The sequence below is a fragment of the Notechis scutatus genome, chromosome 2 (genome assembly GCF_049901735.1).
Source record: "Notechis scutatus isolate UNSWTSFEM ecotype Mainland chromosome 2, rNotScu1.2, whole genome shotgun sequence".
NCBI classification, from domain to species: domain Eukaryota; kingdom Metazoa; phylum Chordata; class Lepidosauria; order Squamata; family Elapidae; genus Notechis; species Notechis scutatus.
The window spans coordinates 86766942-86786114 of record NC_142010.1 but is presented as its reverse complement, the minus strand read 5'-3'; the positions used below and the strand labels follow the sequence as shown (position 1 = coordinate 86786114).

At 35.7% G+C, this 19173-nt stretch overlaps 1 protein-coding gene across 4 annotated transcripts in view; it reads left to right on the top strand.

Annotated features, from left to right (window-relative positions):
• PRELID2 (PRELI domain containing 2) overlaps positions 1-19173 on the top strand; it is a 111385-nt gene that overhangs the window by 5532 nt on the left and 86680 nt on the right. For 3 of the 4 annotated variants that reach the window (XM_087955394.1, XM_026687900.2, XM_026687907.2), the window contains exons 2-4: positions 10488-10545; positions 17353-17426; positions 18249-18409. In XM_087955394.1, coding sequence (XP_087811520.1) covers positions 10488-10545; positions 17353-17426; positions 18249-18409 — 293 coding nt within the window. Of the gene's footprint in view, positions 1-5752; positions 9755-10487; positions 10546-17352; positions 17427-18248; positions 18410-19173 lie in introns of those variants that run through there. The other variant, XM_087955395.1, reaches the window with a different exon arrangement.

Genomic DNA, 19173 nt, shown 5'->3' with positions numbered 1-19173 from the left:
ATCTAATGGAGATTGAAACATCTCCGACTGATGATTGTCCAGCTTGTGTCTGACTGCCTCCAATCACTTCCCTTGGTAATTAGTTCTACTTTTCAGCTACTCATTACTACAAAGAAGCTGTCCTTGCTTTCATGTTCAGTTGAAATTAGTCTTTTGATAGCTGAGAATATTATGCTGTTTTAAAGGTTTTTAACGCAATAAATCTTGGCCTTTTGTATGACAACCTTTCAGGTATCTGAAGAGATTTTTCCTATCTTTTCATAGTCTTCTCCTTAAAGCTAAGGATACCAAGTTTCCTTGATTTCATAGGAATTAGTTTCCAGAGCCGTGGACCTTATTCTTGTCCTTCTCTGGGCATGTTTTATTCATTTTATAATTTACTACCTAGAATGTAACAACATGAACAATACAAAATATTAGAAAATTATTTGCTGTGATTTTTTTTTCTAGATTTTGATCTTGCCTTCTTTTCATATACAAGTCAAGGTGGCAAACATACCAATACTCCTTCTTCCTCCTGTTTTCCCTATAATAGCACGGTGAGGTAAGGTGGCGTGAGAGAAAGTGTCTGACACAAACTCACTAAGCCAGTTTTTCATGCCTAAAATGGGACCAGAACTCTGTCTTCTGGTTTCTAAGCCAGCATCTTAGTCACCACACCAAACTGACTCTCCAAAAAGTTTTCACTAATGGCCAGCTTGGAAAGAAAATTAAAGTGAAATGCCATTGGGCTGTGTTTAGGATCCTGTGCCCTTCAACATTTTATTAATGACTTGGATTGAAGAAGTTGAGGGAACTCTTAAAAATCTGCAGATGACAAAGGGTGTGTGTGTGTGTGCATGTGCAAAACCTAAGAGAGGGATTATTTTCCATACCTGACTCTTCTAGTTCCAGAACTCCAGTAGTGCTTCCCAAGTATTGTTATGCATCAGAAATACAATGCAGGGAAAGAAACACTATAAAATGGTTGATGTTAGATTGAAAAAGGAGTTTTCTGATTGAAACTGCAGCAACAAGAATTATAAAAATAATATATAAGATGTCTTTATTAGATGTCTTTATACTAGATTCACATAATTTCCTCCATGTTTTAATTTTTATGCTAAAGCTTAAATAAGATTAAACAAATTCAGATTCGCATCTTTAATTACTGTTCTTTCAACAAGGATAAAAAATTCTTGCTTTAATTCTTGCTCCTTTTATTTAGGATCTATTATCTTTACTATGTAGCTTTTAAGGATTAACCCTTAAATACAATTGTTTGAAAAAAAGATAACTAAAGACATAACATGCATCTAAAGTGATGTTGTAATCTCTCTCTTTAGCTGATTTCAGTATGTTTTTTACACATCAGTAATTGTATGTGATATTCATCAATTTTGAAGTCTCTATGGAATGGAATGGAATAGAATGGAATAGAATAGAGTAGTGATAGCTAACCTTTTTGGACTCCTGTGCCAAAAATTGTGCATGTGCTTGCGTGCTTTGTGCTTGCGTGCCAGCACCCAGAAGGCAATGAGCCCCCCCACGTCCCGTACGCATGTGCTCACAATCCCCCCAACCCCCGCCACCCCCTTACCTGCACTGTGCCTCACTGCTGATTTTTGGCCAGTTTGAGGCCTTTTTCAGTCTCCCAAAGGCTTGAGGAAGGCTTCTGCAGACTTCTACAAGCTTTGTAGGCCAAAATCTAGCCTCGTTTCATAATTTCCTGTTTTTCCGAAAATACAGCTGTGGGGTGCGCACATGCGCGCACATGTGTGCACATGCGCAATGAGGTAGGTTTGCCTGCAGCTCGCATGCCGGCACAAATGGCTCTGGGTGCCACCTGTGGCACACATGCCATAAGTTTGCCATCACGTGAAGAGAGGCTGTCTTGATTTATGACCACAGTTGAGCCCAAAATTTTCTGTTGCTAAGTGAGAGAGTTAACAGTTTTGCTCCATTTTACAACCTTTCTTGACATAGTTGTTAAGTGAACCACTTCATTTGGTAAGTTAGTAACATTGTAAAGTGAATCTGGCTTCCACATTGACTTTGCTTGTCAGAAAGTCACAAAAGCTGATCACATGACTGCAACCATTGTAAACAGGAATCAGTTGCTAAGTGTCTGAATTTTGATCATTTGAACATGGGGATGCTGCAATGGTCATAAGTTTGAAAATTTTTCAGTGCCATTGTAACTCTGAATGGTCACTAAACGAAAGGCTGTAAGTCAAGGACTACCTGTACTTTATTTGGCTAAGTGTGGTGGTTAGACACACAAGGAATTTGTCTCTGGTACAGAATTCTCTCTACAGATACTCATATGAAATATTCTTTGATGTGTTTTAATTTTTGTTTTGGTAAAATTTGCCTCAGTAGATAAAGGTAACTCCTGGGTCATGACTACTTGTTCAGTAGCTGTTCAAACTTGTGACAATGCTGAATGAGAGGGGACTTATGATAGGTCTTCAAAGTTCAGGTCATCGCAGCATCCCACATGATTGTGATCCAGGTGCTTAGTATCCACCCAGTTTGCGATTATGACAATCCAGTGAGCTGCAGTCACATGTTCATGGGTTCCAATATTCCCTGCCAGCTTTCCCACAAGCAAAGTCAATGGGGAAGCTAGCAGGAAGTCACAATCACATGACTTCCTCGCTCAATGACCTGCATGGTCCTTGCTTAATGATGACAATAGGGACTGTCATCACTAAGTGACATAGCCACATGACATAATGTTTATGAGCACATCACTTAGCAATGGCAATTCTGGTCTCAATTGCCATAGTAACTCAAGGATTACTTGAATCCAAACTCATTGATCTTGCTGAGCTGAGAAACTATGCAGGATTGCTCCTGGTTAGGACTTGGATGGAAGATTACTAAGGAGAACGGGAAGGCTGACATCTATCCTCAAAGAAGGCAATGGCAAGCTATTTCCATGATGTTACCTGTCAGTGATGTTCTCAGGATTATGGCTTGAAAAAGGTTTATTTTCAGTTTTTTTGGCAAATCTTACACAGTGTCAACAATAACAACATTTAAGTTTTCACAGTATGTCTGAAATTATGTTTTTCTTACCCTTACCCACATTTACAAAGTAAGTTCCTGCTGGTTTATGATCATATTTATTTTAATTTTTATTTGATCGTAGATGTGAAAGATAAATGCAATTTCAGAAATAATATAAAAAACGTAGTTATATAAGTCAGTGGGTAGCAATATAAATCAATAGTAATATACCAACACTGAATCTCAATATTCTCCGGTCTTTCAATAGATAGCAAAGGGAGTTTATTGTAATCATAACTCATATGTCAGAATTCAAGATATTTATATATTTATGAGATATTCATGAGGTATATTTATATATACCATCTATCTGCAGTCAGTTCTCAACTTACAACCACAATTGAGACCAGAACTTTTATCATTAAAGATTGTGATCATTAAATGAATTACGGCCAATTTTATTTTTTGTTTTATTGGCATAGTTGTTAAGCAGTTCATGTTGTCTTTAAGGAAATGATGGTTGGCTTTGCTTGCTGGAAGCTCCTTAGGAAGGTGGTAAATGGCAATCCTGTGACTCTAGGATGCTGCGACTCTTATAAATACATGATGGTGCCAAACACCTAAATTTTGATCACATTACCTCTGGGGAGCTGTGATGGTTATAAGTATGAGGAATGGTCATAAGTAACTTTTTCAGGCCTGTCATAACTTTGAATAGTCATTAAAATGGTTGTAAGTCGAGTACTGGGTCTATCTGTCTATATACTGTCTGTCCGTCTGTCTGTCTCTATCTATCTAATCTGAATCCAATCCAATCCAATCTAATTAATCTCTCATGAAAGCCTATTCCACCTGCACAAAGGGGCCAGTCTGCCCAATTGTTACTTGCTTTTGACAAAAGTCACTTTTGCCAACTAAAGTGAAGCACTGTGACTCAACAGCTTGTTTTTACTTTCAGGTAAAATATCTTTCTGAAGATCTAAATCAGGCTTGTCCAACCCGCGGCCCACGGGCTGCATGTGGCCCAGGTCGCCTCGTAATGCGGCCCAACACCCACCCCAACCTTCATGAAAGATCCAGCGAGGAGGAGGAGGAGAGGCAGGCGCGAGGCGGGGCGAGGCGAGCAACAGAAAAGGCGGGCAGCCGCAGCCCAAAAGTCCCGCCCTGCCACCTCCTGCTGTTGCCGCCGCCGCCGCTGCTGCTTCTGCCCCCACCGCTGCTGCTTCTGCCCCCCCGCCGTCACCGCCGTTGCTGCTTCTGCTCCCGCCGTCGCCACTGCTGCTTCTGCCCCCCGCCGCCGCTGCCCGCCGCCGCTGCTTCTACCCCCCCGCCGCGCCGCTACTTCTGCCCCCCCGCCGCCGCTGCTTCTGCCCCCCCGCCGCCCGCACAGCTGCTTCTGCCCCCCGCCGCCCGCTGCTTCGCCCCGCCGCCGCTGCTGCTTCTGCGCCGCTGCTGCTTCTGCTCCCGCCACCGCTGCCTCTGCTGCTTCTGCCCCGCCGCCCCGCTGCTGCTTCTGCCCCCCCGCCGCCGCCGCTGCTGCTTCTGCCCACGCCACCGCTGCCGCCGCTGCTGCATTTGCAGAAGGAGATGTAGGCGTGAGGCGGGCGAACTTTCTCCCCCCCCCCACCCCGCAAAATTTGGCCGGAAAATTATAAAATAAAAAATAAATAATTTTTAATAAATAATAAATAATAATTTTATTTTATTTTTAATTTAATTTAATTTAATTTAATTAATTATTTTATTTAATTATGTGCGGCCCAAACCAAATTTTCATCTTCTAATGTGGCCCAGGGAAGGTGAAAGGTTGGACACCCCTGATCTAAATAGTCTTGAGATAAGTCAAATACTCTTTTCTGCTTTATTTGTTTATGATATTTGTATGTCCCAGATCTGCCAGATATTCCCACTGTCTCCATATATACATAAAAACAATCTGATCTGTTTCTTATTTATTGAATTCATTTATACAATTGACCACAAGATGGCATTAAATTGTTTTGCAGGCACTGATCTACTTAAAGAAGTTCGTGTTTTTAGAAAAAATTAACCTTGTGCACTGATAAAGGTTTCCATTAAGGCTGCTGATCTACATTTTCATCTATTCAAAACAAATATCTCTTCAAAAGTGAAATATTCCATCATGCTACATGCCTCTCCCATTTTCTTTTCCACTTTAATTCTGTTTTATATTTATATGTAATGAATGTCTACATTTTTTATTTAGTTATGACGTCAAACTATTAATTGTACGTGACACTTGATGAATGGAGATGTAAGGTCTTGTTTTCATTTTGTTTTTCCTCTATAAATGTGGTGTTGCATTTTACAGAAATCTACAACTAATCCAGACTTCAAATGTTTACATCTCAGTCAAAATAGCTGAGGTGACAGGTTTAGATAACTGGCAAACAGGATGAGACCATCCCTTTAAAGGTAGCCAAGTGACTTAGATGCTCTTTTACAGCGAGTAGTCTTCTGTGGATATCAAAGGAGACTTCCACAAGTGAAAGGGTTCCTTTTATGTCATAACAGCTTTTGATTCCATGATGCAACTTTCCACCATTTGCAACTCCACCATCTCAGAGGGACATCCAACTGTCTGCAGCAGCTGGGAAGCAATGGGAACTGCAAGGCATCAGCCAAAAAAAACAATTATCTCCCCCTTTCATTGTTGTTTAAGGAGCACTATAGCAGTCATGTAGGTTTTCCAGAAAACCTTGAAGATAATAACTCTAAACCAGGATAGTTTTAATAGGGTTTTTCATGACACAGATCTAGTTTATGTCAAAGTTGCAATATACTGCAACTACTAGATAAAATACTGTACTTAATTCATCACTTTGGAATAGCATACAAAATTTAAGTTACTTATGTTTTAATATGTGTCAGTAATGGAGTCTGCTGTTTAGTGAAAGATTTATGCAAATGAGTTTTGTTTCGCATGAATGGATCTTATAGATTGTAAGTTTCATTGATTATGTAATTATACTGTAACCTGCTATTTGAAAGAAATAAGCAGAATAGAAATGTCTGATTTAATTGCCATAAAGGAATGCTGAACACCTTCAGCTGAAACTTTCCTACAATACAAATAAAAATGTATTTGATAGTTACTATTTTATTCTGAAAGTTTACTTTTTATAGTGCTTATGATTACTACCGTAATATATATACATATATCTGAATTTTATGATTATGGTATATTCCATTTATTGCCACAGCCTTAAGTGTAAGTTTTACCATTCATTGTTCTATTTTGCTTGGTTCCTTGTTTTTTCCCCTGTATATTTACTTGAATGTATTCTACCATCTATGTTTGTACATTTGTGCACTAGTTTATTGGAGTAAGATATCATTTTATTTATTTTTATAATGCATTAATGTCAGTAGTTTCATTTATACTAATTTCTGAGCTCAGAAATATTTAACTTAAAAAACAATAGTTAAGATGAGAAGGAAGGAATACTTAGTAGACATGTATGAATCATTAAGATCCGACTTGAATTTGGGATTCAAAAGTAGCAATTAAATTTGAATTCAGGTTTCAAAGGCAACATAATTTTAACTGATTGGACATTAAACTTAGAAAAAAATGGACACTGAGCTATAATAGGGAAAAGTATCATTGTGTGCAACTATTTAAAATATTTTTTGGCAGAAACTCTTTGGAGGACAACCATCCTGAAAAATTTCAATTGGCTAGTTGCAAGGATTTGATCATAGGCTATTTTTGGAATATTTCCCTAAAGAATATCCCACTTTATGCAGAGATAGCAGAGATGAGGAAGCAAGCTTCTAAAATGTCAAGCAAAGAACCTATTTAAAAATGGTGCTGAAATATTCCCTCCTCTTTTTCTCTTTCTCTTTCTCTTTTCAAGGCTCTAAGCAACTAACAATCAGAAATATAAGAAATGAGCCCTCAGTAAAAATAAACTTACCAAAAACAATCTCAATAGTATGAAAAGAAGGCATAATATGTCTGTTTCTGCATCCCAGCATTCAAAGCTTGCTTCCCCCCCAGACCAAATGTGAAAGCCAGATCTTCATTTCTCTCAAGCTTATAAACCCAAGGCCACTTTGTCTTCCGGGTTCATGTTTGAGATTTTTCCTCATCCACATCTGATACCCACCTCCCCCAAGCATTTCTATTGTGTATTTTAAAAACTAGAAATATTCGTTATAACTTTTATCAACTAATTATGTTATAAAGAGACAGATCAGTATATAATATAGGTTAACAGCAGTAACACTATTTCTGGCACAGTTATGGTACCTACAGCTACAGCATTACTATTTTTAACATTGTCATAGTATTTATGATACTCTTTTCATCATTTTTTTCTTGGACATTAATTTTACAGCAATTATTTTACTTCTACTCTTTGTAAAACTACATAGCTTATCATCCCCATATGAATCTTTAAAAGGCTCCTTCCAGCATTCTCATTGAAGTTTCAACACAAATCATTTCATTACTTCTGTTTTTATTTCCAACCACTCTGCAGGACTGTAGCCTTCTTTGCTCATTTCCCAAATAATTTTTATTTCATCAAAATAATGAAGTGTTTTGCATTTTCTCTCTCTTAATTTTAGCTCTTTTTGACAACATACTTTGCAACTATTGTTTTTTTCTGGGCACCTTGCAGTACACAATACCTTTCTCTCATCCTTATTATTTTGCAGCAATCTTATATTGTTTTTTCCGCTCACACACCACCATTTTACTTCATCAGTCATGCTTTTTCACACTTAGTTTAGTCTGAATACTTGAATGACAGTAACATATTTTTTTCACTTTGTTCCAGTTTTCCACATCCTTTTTTCTTAGGTCTACTTTCTGTTCATTCTAATATATCTTATAACACTTTTTCATACAGAACTCATACTTTCCCTGTCGGCAGTTTCATTTACTTTCATTCTTTTTTCTTTCACTTCTTCCTTTTCCACTTTTAACACTACAGAATAATGATCTATCCCACAATCAGCATCTTATTCATTTTGTATCCTTCACTAATCCTTTTCAATGAACAATTTTCTCATGAACAAATCTGCTTATTTAAAGACTTATATTCTATTCTTTATCCTGTGTATATATGACTATACTTATGTTTAAACCATGTATGCAAAATATTTTTTTTCTCTGAAACTCACCAGTCATTATTCTATTTTATTCTTAGTTCTCTGAATGGCACAGTCACTTTTACTACATTCTCATCTTATTTCCACCAATCCATTCATGTCCAAAAATATTTTTTGCCTGGATTACTTTCATTCAGGATGTTGTGTGATTTTCTCATATTTCTTATATTTTCATTAGAACTATTTACTGTAATGAGCTGTCAGCAATCTATGGATTCATACTTTCATACAAAGCCAGAACAACACTGCCACCAATTAATACTTTTGACATATATTTTAACACTTTAACTCATAATTAAATAATTACTTCTTTGCACATTTTCATCAGCTCTGCTCTGTATGTTCAAGCTGTCCATAATCAAATCTTTAACATCCTTTCCCAAGTGTTAATCTTTACAGGAAAGCACATTTTTAACTCTAAATTATCATTTCAATGAAGTTGAGGATATGAAACCATTTTGAACTCATGGACATGTGTAAGATGTAGAGAATATGTTTTTGCATATACTATTCAACTACAGTTTTTCAAATATTTGTTTTCTGCCAGTTAGCATTCGGACACTCATCTTACTCAGCAGTTAGACCAAAGGAAGGGATAAAATGCATAAGACACAGAAGTGTGGGGAAAAGATATTAAGCCACTAACATATTCCATGATGTATAATTGTATACCCATTTTCTGTTTTTTCTTTGCATGATCTCTTCTTTTTCCATTATTACTAATAGTACAATCTATAGGAGTGGTGTGGTAGCCTAGATGTTAAGATGCTCGCCTCACACTTAGGAGGCTGAGACTTCAATCCTAGGCAATAGCAGCTGTTTCTCTTATCAGGGCACAAAGAGAAAATCTCTGTTGCGAACTCCATCAGGAAGGGTATCCGACCAGGAAATGTTCAGCTCCATTCAGTCTTCCTGACTCCACACTGACACAAGGGATTACAGGGTCGTAAAAAGAAACAAGAAAAAACCCCTAAGAATACAGTCTATAGCAGGGTGTCAAACTCATGTCGTCACAGCATCATCATGTGACATTGTGAAAAGCTTTGTACAGCTGAACTTATGGTAGATAAAGTAGGGGCAACGATAGTGTACACTCTCCACCCTTTATCCATTTTAAGCTCTCAGATGTGTATTGTTGAAGATATTTCTGCTATATCCATACCAAGCCTTCTCATGTCATCTTAATATAATGCATTACCTCACCTCACCCTACCCAATATTGCTGGGGAAGGCTTTTGCATTAACTTTAAATAAGTAAGCTGCATTGGTCTATGTGGCTCTTCTGAGGTAGTCCTCAAGTTACAACTGTCCAGTTAGTAACCGTTTAAAGTTACAGTGGCACTGAAAAAAGTGACAAGATTATTTTTCACACTTAATGATCATTGCCACATTCCCATGGTCATGTAATCAAAATTCAGAGTGACTCATATTTATGACGGTTGCAGTGTCCTTAGGTCATGTGATCCCCTTTTGCAACCTTCTGACAAGCAAAGTCAATGGGGAAATGAAATTCGCTTAATCGTGTCACTAACTTAACAACTGCAGTGATTCACTTAACAACTGTGGCAAGAAAGACATGTCTCATTTAGCAACAGAAATTTTGGACTCAATTGTCATTGTAAGTTGAAGACTTTTTGTACTGTAGATGAATATTGGATTGCACTGCCATGCAGCGAATTACTAAAATTCACTAATAAAAGTATTGCAGCAGTTTAAATTGTGTTTGAAATGATTTATTTTGGCAAAGAAATGCTAAGAAACACTTTCTTAAGCTCAGAAATACTCATTAAATGAACCCAAACAGCAATATCATACTCAAAATGAAATGCTTTGAATTTGAAACAGTTGAAATTCAGAAGAGATTGATCGATATGTGCCATCAAATCCTTTTCAACTAGTGACCACATAGATTTTCTCCATGGCAATCTATCCCCAATCTGTTCTTTTAATGGTGCACTTATCTCCCCTGTAACTGAGCCAGAACATTTTGATTTTGTGTCCCAAATATATTTCTTAATTAATCAACAGTTGCAGCAAATTTATTGGCATAAATTAACATTCCTTCTCCATGTTGAGAAATAAAGAAAAAATATTTAACAGAACAACAGAGTTGGAAGGGACCTTGAAGGTCTTCTAGTCCAACCCTCTGCTCAAGCAAGAGATGCTATACTACTACAGACAAATGGTGGTCCAATCTCTTCCTAAAGCCTCCAGTGTTAGAGCACCCACAACTTCTGGACACAAGCCAAACCACTGATTAATTGTTAAATTAAAAGTTTATAGATAATAATTTGGGAAGATTTTCTTCTACTATATAATTTCTGATATCTGCATTTTGCATTTTTCTCTAGTATCCCAGTACCATGGAGAAAAATGTTATTGCTGTAAAAACAGTAGAAGAGAAAACAGGTAAGTATTTTTAAAATGTTCAGCTCTGCTCTACTTAACCTTGATTCAGTAATCTGCTCTAGTAAACTATGGTTTAGATTACTGCAATATGTTCTATATGGAACTGCCCTTGAGGATGTTCTCAAAATTTCAAGTAGTCCAAAATACAGCAGCAGGAATACTGATTAGAACTGGGTATTGTAAAAATATTAAGTCAATTTTCTGTATTCTTTGGGTCTCAATGCAATCCACATTCAAGTGCTAATATTAATCTATAAAGCCCTTTAGGGCATGAGACCATGTTATTGGAAGGATTTTTATTTATGTGTTTATTTGACTTTATAAGCTACCCAACTCCAGTGGTCTCTTCCTGGATGTTTCTACCTGTTGCCTGGAGATTGTTTTCAGAATGTCTGTCCCAGGCCAGACATGTACACATATCCCCATGAACACACATACACACTCTTGAGAAGTAAAAGCTTTACTTAGAACTTAGTAAATATAGGCAGTGACAGGGAGAGCTTTTGTGCAAACGCATGCACAAAAACTGTTCTGTTCTCCTCTGTACACAGTTGGGCATGCTCTAGGGTGGGAGGACATCTGGGATCCAGCCTTCATCTGCTTCAAGGTGACTTGAATGTTCCACAGTCATGTCATCCTCAGGTGCCTAGTTGCTAAACTTCCTTTAAGGCTAATATTTGTCTTTAGCATCTTGAGCATCTTCCTCATTTCAGACTCTTCTGAGTCTGAGCTGGCCATCACAAGAGATCCTATTGTTGAGATGAAACCAAATAGTCACAGGCTGAAGCCTTTTCCATGATTCTGGTGCTAATTTTATTAACTTTTTGGCACCAAGCAAATATGTATTAATACTCTCAACCTTTAAATATATTCATATTAATTTAAATTTTATATGTTACATGGAAATATTTTCATTAATCGGGTGGCTGTTTTAATTTTTATTGTATATTTTAATTTAGATTAATTACAGTTTTTACACTGCAATTTTAATAAAACCACCCCGTTTAAGTAAAACTTAAGTAAGATTTACTTTCTTTTTTATTTAAAATTATCAAAAAATGTTTAGTTAATTTCATGTAACTGAGTACACATACAAATGCATTCTAGAATGCCTGTTTAATTTTAATCCACTAATAAAAATATACATAAAACTATAGAAAATGAATCTTCTTGTTAATTTATTGCCTTTAATTAGTTTAAGAATATTTATGAGGCGATGCATACTGTAATAGTGACGTGGTATTTTTACATAGAAATGTATAAAATATTTGAAATGATGGTCATTTACTACAATTTACAGTATTTATGCACTTGTATCTAGTACTCAGTGAGAAAAATAAATCTTTTTGACTGGCTTAGTTGATGAGGGCAGATGACTTAAACAATGTGAATGCTTTCTGTGTTTTAGCTCTTTGGTGGCAGAGAAGTAAACTGGTATTCCAAACTCCCTGCATAGCTGCATTGTGACAACATAATGTTAAAGCTGTAAACAAACACCATTCTGCTTGGTAGAGGAATGGAAGGAGGACAAGCTATAAAAATGCATACATAATAGCAGGATAACAAGATTTTAAGCCTCTGTGTCTGTGGACAAGGAAGGGAGAAAGTGATTGAAAAGTGGTCTACCTTGGGTTCGATTGGAAATGAAATAAGCTGAACTTGGGCCAAGAGATGACAGGCAGTATGATGAGAAATCATTTATATGAAGAAAAAAAATGACATCTCTCATTATTTGAAGTAACATTGCTTGGGAACGCTGATGTATTCATTTAACTAAAGTCAGTTGCATTGAGTTCTATGGTTCTTTAGAGTGAACATGGATAGATTGCACTGTCAGCTAATTACTAAAATTCACTAATTAATGTATTTCTTCTTTTTTTGGTAAATTTTATTTGAGTTTTCACAAAGAGAAAAAAAAAAACAAATAAAACATCTTTTTTGAAAGTAGCGTAATCCCGGGTTACATTTCTTTGTACAGACACAAATTCAGGTTCATGCTCATTTTTATATTCTATTCCATATCTTATTACTATTTTACATTTTCTGCACAGCTTCTCCCCTCTTTTAATTTTCTCAATTTTATTTTAATTATCTTATCTCAATTCAAATCATTGTATTTATATTTTTTGTCTGTCCTGTTTCAATTATCTATTATCTTTTCTCATTAAACAAAATTTCTCCTGTGGTTACTGATTGGAGTATGACGCCTTTATATCTTTTCCCTAAAGTTGTAACATTCAATATAAGACATAACTTCCATTCGGATTCTGCTTGGTACATTCTTAAAATACACACTGTATTCTTAAAAAAAGAAAAAATTGTAAATGTATATAATTAAAACAACATTCCATTCCAATTCAATTCTATCATTAATATTAATATTCATTAAAGTCTTAACATCTTTAACATTACTTTTCAATTAAATATCATACTTCTATGGGAACAATTATAAGCTTTCCATAGTTAATTCCCCCCCTCTTCACTTATATTTTATAAAACATTAACTAATTAAAATGTTCCTGTTCCTTCTTAATTCAATTTTCTCATTTATTTTATTTCATTTATTTTATTCACAAACATTTCACTAAATTACACTAACTGTTTTATCCCTCATTTTAATCATACGTTGTTTCCAATTTTCTAAAGTTATTTGTATTGCTAATATAATAATACAATCTTATGTACCTTTACAGAATCCCTTTTTCAGTTAGATTTTCACCCATTATCTCTAAATAAGTCCTGTTTCTCTATATCTTGCTCCAGTCCTTTGTAACTTCTTTTCCTTTCCTTCTTCCCTCTCTTCTTCTCTCTCCCCTTTTTACCCCTTGTCTCTCTATTTCTCTCTTCTGTATTCCCCTTTTCTGTTGCTTTCCAGTATTATACTTATTTTTTGAATTATTTTTCTTTTCTTTGGTTAGTTTTTTAAGTCTTAAATTCTCCATTCTCTTTCCCTTCTTTCCTTTTTCTTCCCCACATAAAATTGCTTGTTCTTTAAAGATGGCTTCTTCTTTGTCCCAGTCTTCTTGTTTTGCAGTCTTTTCTTGTTTTTTCTCATAGTTCCAAATCTCCATTTCTAAGAATTGAAAAACGAAGCCAAAAGAACCCTTCCCTTCTTGTGTATCTTCTTTGTACTTTTTAAGTTCCATTTTCAATTCATCCAGAAGTGGTGCCATTGTATAAATTTTTAAACAACCACCTGATTGATTTTAGTCATTCAAATATAATAACCAAGAATCCAAAGATCACCAAATAATCCAAATACACGCAAGCTGTTTCTTTTTTGCTTTTTTTTTTCACTTTCTCTTCTTGGGGTTACGATTTAGTTGCAAAGTTTCAATTAAAATGTATCTTTTAGAAGTCTTGTTGAAGTTTTACTGTAGATTCTTTTTAATTCCAGGCAGTCTCCTCCCTCTTCCAGATCCTGCCCTTATTATTTTTCTCTCCCTTCCTGCTTATGAAAAAGAAAATTTTTAATGTCCAGAAATCTTTATTATCCCTTTGGCATTTTGTTTTATTTTCAGCTTAATTGCCTATTGATGTCAAAGCGGATTTTTCCGATTTCTTATTTAAGTCTCTTAGTTGTCAGTATAGGGAAGGAGAGAGAAGAAAAAAAAAAGCCAAACCTTTCCCTTTTCACTTTCCTTCGCTGCTTCCGACTCTTCTTTGGGAGCGATGTTATTTTTTGTAAGTTTAAATTCCAGGGTACTTTAGTTGTTGCTTTTACAATTTAACCCGGTCAGCCAAAACTTTCACTTCTTATCTTCCTCCTGCACATTCTTTTCCGGTCGAGTTCTCCTTTGTGGTGGCCATTTCTGACCATCGCTACAACCGCCTTCAGGAAAGGGAGTAATGGCCAGCTGAGGAGGAGAGATGCGGCTCTCCTCAACCCTGCTGGTGGTCTCCCCCCTCTTCACCAGCTCTACGGGGTGGCTTAGCCCCAAAACCAGCCGGCTCAGGGCGCTCCAGCGGCGAGCCCAGACAGAAACCATGCACGATCGCGGATTTCTGTCTGTTGCCGAAGCCCTTCAAACCGGAAGTCCCTAATTAATGTATTTCTTGTAGTGTTAGATGTGCAGATAATTCTCAATTAGCAACTACATATAATGACTATTTAAAATTATGACCTTCATAGGAAAGTAAAGATCAAGATTAAGCACAGCTGTAGTTTCATTTAGTGACTGCTTAATTTGCAAAATTCCAATTGTAGTCACTAAACGAGAACCACTTACATTACTTTGAGTTTAAATTGTTTTATTTGAAATAACCTATTTCTGCAACTTAGGAAAAGTCCTGAGCTCAAAAATGCTCACATGAGCATTAGAAGAGTGGCTGAAGTTCTAAGCTTTACAGCAGTGCTGATAAATGCTATGGATATCAAAGAAAAACTGGCTATTTTTTAAGGGGACAATGATATGAAAGGGAGGCCCATATATTTGGGTGGAAATGACATGATTTCTATAGTATGAAAATTGTCATTTGATAGTTATTCAAATGCCAGATAACTACCAAGTGGATATAGTTAGTGCCTAGCCTTTTGTGGATCCTGGTCTTAAAATACGGCACAAGACAACAATTGTTTCACCTGAAACAAGTTGGTTTACAAGTTAAATGTCTTAGAGCAGAGATGAAGCATCAATAGATTTTCAAATGGTTCTGTAGTGCAGACTTTGGCATCTCTCACCAATAACCCTGCTGGCTGAGGTTCCTCGCTGGTTCCTTCTGCCCATTTAGAGGGCTGAGGAATAGAACTGAATAGACATAATCCTTTATTTTTTGGCTCTAGTTTTTGCTTTCTACCATTTGGGTAAATACTGACGAGGTGCAGCTGAGTGAGAAGAAGATTGAGTTCTCTGTCAATTTCTATTCTCCACTGTATGGAGCTGACATTTCCTTGGAAGCTTTAGAGATAAAAACTAGTTAATCCATAGCTTCTTAATCTTCACTGTCTACCTACCTGGATCATCAGTTTTATATTTATCTTTCTGTCCTGTAATATCTCTTCTCTTTCCTTGAGACTACACTCTGGTCAGATTTGAAAGGATTGCTAGGTGTTGCGACCCATTTTGATAAGAAGGAAAACATATGCACGTACATACATACAATAAAAGTCTTTTCTTCAGTTGATAGGAAATATTTAATTACTAGTCCCTGGCAGTTATAATGGAACGTTTTATATTTTGCAGCAGTGAGTAAAATGGAGCTATATAATTTTTTTCAGCTATGAATAAGCATCCCATTCAGTTTCGTATATTTTTATGACTACTGCATACTTGCTGAAAATTATGCTGGAGCAGAAACATAAGCAAATTCAGGATTGTGAGAAAATTCCTATGAGCCATTTTTCTAAAGTAAAAGGTGAATCTCACAACAATCTGTGGTTGCAGTCAAAAGAGATAATTCATTCTTAGTTCTGCGATTCATTTCTGTGGTTCAGAATAATTTAGCAATAATAATCATCTGTGGATTATATCAATTATGTCTTCTTCTATTACTCAAACTCTTCATCTTTTTTTTTAAAGCTCTTAGTTTTTTTTAAAAAACCCACAGATTTATTCAACGATTGTTCCTTGTCCCTAAATGACTGTCCCAATCACCTCCTCCTGCCAAGAACTGCCTTCTTATTCATTGTGGCTGTCAGATTGGGGTCACAGAGGTAGAAACGTCCTGTCTTCAGGAAAAAAGGATATCATTGCAATATAGTTACTAGTACAAAGTACACTAAAAGGATCTGCACCTATAATACAAATACTAGCCAGGAAATGAATAAATAATTACTACTTCTGGGAGGAACTGGAACCAAGATTGGTCATTCCATCAACTCAGTTTCCAACTGTTGCCTTACATGTTTTGTTTTGTTTTTTAAGGAAATAATCTGTTGGAAGGAATACCGAGTTATTTTTCAAAATATTCAAAATTCGTATTCGCCATGGCATGCATTTTTAATACAGTTTTTTTCTTTGGGAAATAATCAGCGTAAGACTCCCTGTAAATATGTCAAGTGGAAATCCATATACAGTGCCACTATGTCTATTTAAAACATACTGCAGGATGCTGTTTCCAGGGAAGAAATATTCAGATAAGGTTTCAGAAAGAGTTGCCTTTTCTCAAGAGCAAATAATGGCCTTGCTCCAGGCTATTTGCCCACCCAGGTTATCAGTTAACATCTTCCTGAAACATGGACTTAATCAGGAATCATTAAATATTAAAATGCAAATTGATTTTAGAAGCCAGTCACGTTTGCATTGTAGGTCAATATCTATAATTTGAGAAAGGGGCTGTGCTTTAATTTTTAGAAAGGAGCTTTTTTCTTGTCATTGATTCAGTTCAGAGCAAAAATAAATGTATGTTGTCCAAGAAAATTGCTTTAGACTTCAAACATTGGCATTGCTAGATGGCAGAAAGATAGTTTATGGTCTTAGGATGTATTTTAGAATGCAGAGTGAGAAAAATGAGCTGTTTTTGCTCTGAAGTGCTGACCCAGGAAGATACTTGAAGCTTGTAAGTAGCAGCACAAGTGCCTCCAAAATTGACTCCCTGACTGCTATTTACCAAAATTTACTGTGATTTCAAGGCAGTTCCAGGAAGTTCTAAAAAGTTTGAATTTAGCATTGTATTTTATGTTTGTTATCACAGTAGATTTAAATCAGTTGTTCCAAGACTACTAGGCAGGGTTGTTGGCATTCCTTGATTAACATTCTGCAATATTCTTTGAAAACATTAACTAAATCCCTTTATGGCTTCCAAGCCTTCTTGCTGATATTGTTTGATTTTGTTGGTTACTCTGAAAACTTATTCTTTTATTATCAGACTTGTCTACAGGAGTCATATATCGGAGAAGGATTGCAACATGCCAAAATGTAATTCCACACATTCTAAGAAAGGTAACTAACTTCAATCCATTAAAATTCATTATAAACATGATATAGGCAAACTATGTTTTTGTTCAAAATTCATTAGTTTAACTTTTCGGAATTACAAATAACAGCATTTAAAAGCTGACTTTGTGTCTTGTAGAGGAGATAGCTGGTGTTTAAAGTCCTTATGTCAAAATGTGGATTTGTAAAACAATCAAACTGACATTTTTACAATATAGTTAATTTCTATAATCAAAATAAAATGGTGATTCTTGTTTTAAACTTCTAATATCTTCAACTTTCAAATTAAATTACATTATTTATGATATACTATATGTTCTGCTATGTACCATACAATTTTGTAAAGTGCTTTTTTAATTTTACATATTGAAAATATAAATCAATTTTACCACATTTCTTTTTACTCTTTCCATGCCTCATCCAAATGGGAAAGCATAAAATTTACAGGTAACAAAGAGAATGAAAAATGAACCCAAATGTTTTGAGTAATTATGTCTTGTGTGCAAACAGTTGATGCTTTATTTTGGCTCTGTTATGTTAAAGTGGACTTAAAAAGAAAAAGAAAATGGCACATATTAACAATGCTTTGCTTTTAAATGTTGCAATTGGCAACATTTAACAAGTTACTAAGCAGTGGAAATAACTAATAAAAGCTTGCATATTTATCAAATGTCAATGTTGTGTCAGTGATTACTCGTTACTGATAGATATTAGCCTTAATATAAACATTAATGGTTTGAAAAGAATGAAATCATTTACTAATGTACATAAACTGATTGTTTTTTCCTCACTCCATTTATTGACCATTGTAAATGTTATATTTGACAGATTAGTACCCTGAAAGTATCAGAAGTCTACTTAGAAGAGGAGTCGTGGCTTAATATGCAAGATAGAATTATGTCTATGAAGACTCATTGTCTTACGTGGACAGAGTATGCCACCCTAAATGAAGAATCAGTCTTCAGAGAAAGCTCTGAAAATCCAAATTGGTAAGGTATAGTAGGTTCATATATTAGAAAGTGGTATTTGTATTTTCATTTCATTTCACCTTCAATAGGAAGAACTGAAAGTTTTACCTTGGGCATCCATGATGGTTCTTAGTGATAATAGTAAGTATGCAACTTATGAATCACCACAAACCAAGGCTTCCTCCTGCATGTATATTGAGATGCATTGAAAACATAGATTTGGGACCCTTCTAAGACATGTTCTTTTAGTTTGTCAAACAGCTTACAACTGATAGGATGTCATGCAGCTCTATAAAAGTCATAAGGCCTTACTTTTATATTCTTTATACTGCTATCATTATTTATTGGTTGCAATATTTTTGTGCCACTTTTCACACTAAGAAGTTGTCCATAAACATTTTAATAATAATCATTTTTGGAAAACTGTTACAAATTAAAAAGAAGCAATATTGGCAGACAGACATAAAACCAACAGTAACATCCCATTAAAATCACTAAAACAACAATGTTCTGAAAATTTATTTATTTCCCCCTTTTTTATTTTTATAAAAAGACTCTGATGTAAACTGTAACCTTATGGCCTTTGGCATTCCAGGACTGTTATAGAGGGGTTGATCAGCCTAAGTTCAGTGAAAGGGATCCCACCTTAAAGGGAGAAATGCAACACGTCGCCTTTTTCAATGTTTGCAAACCATAAGAACTCCAACATTAGGAGAGGGAAAAGTGGGGAAGATAATCTAGAATCTGAAAGATCCAATCCTTAATAATACTTCACCCAGAGAGAA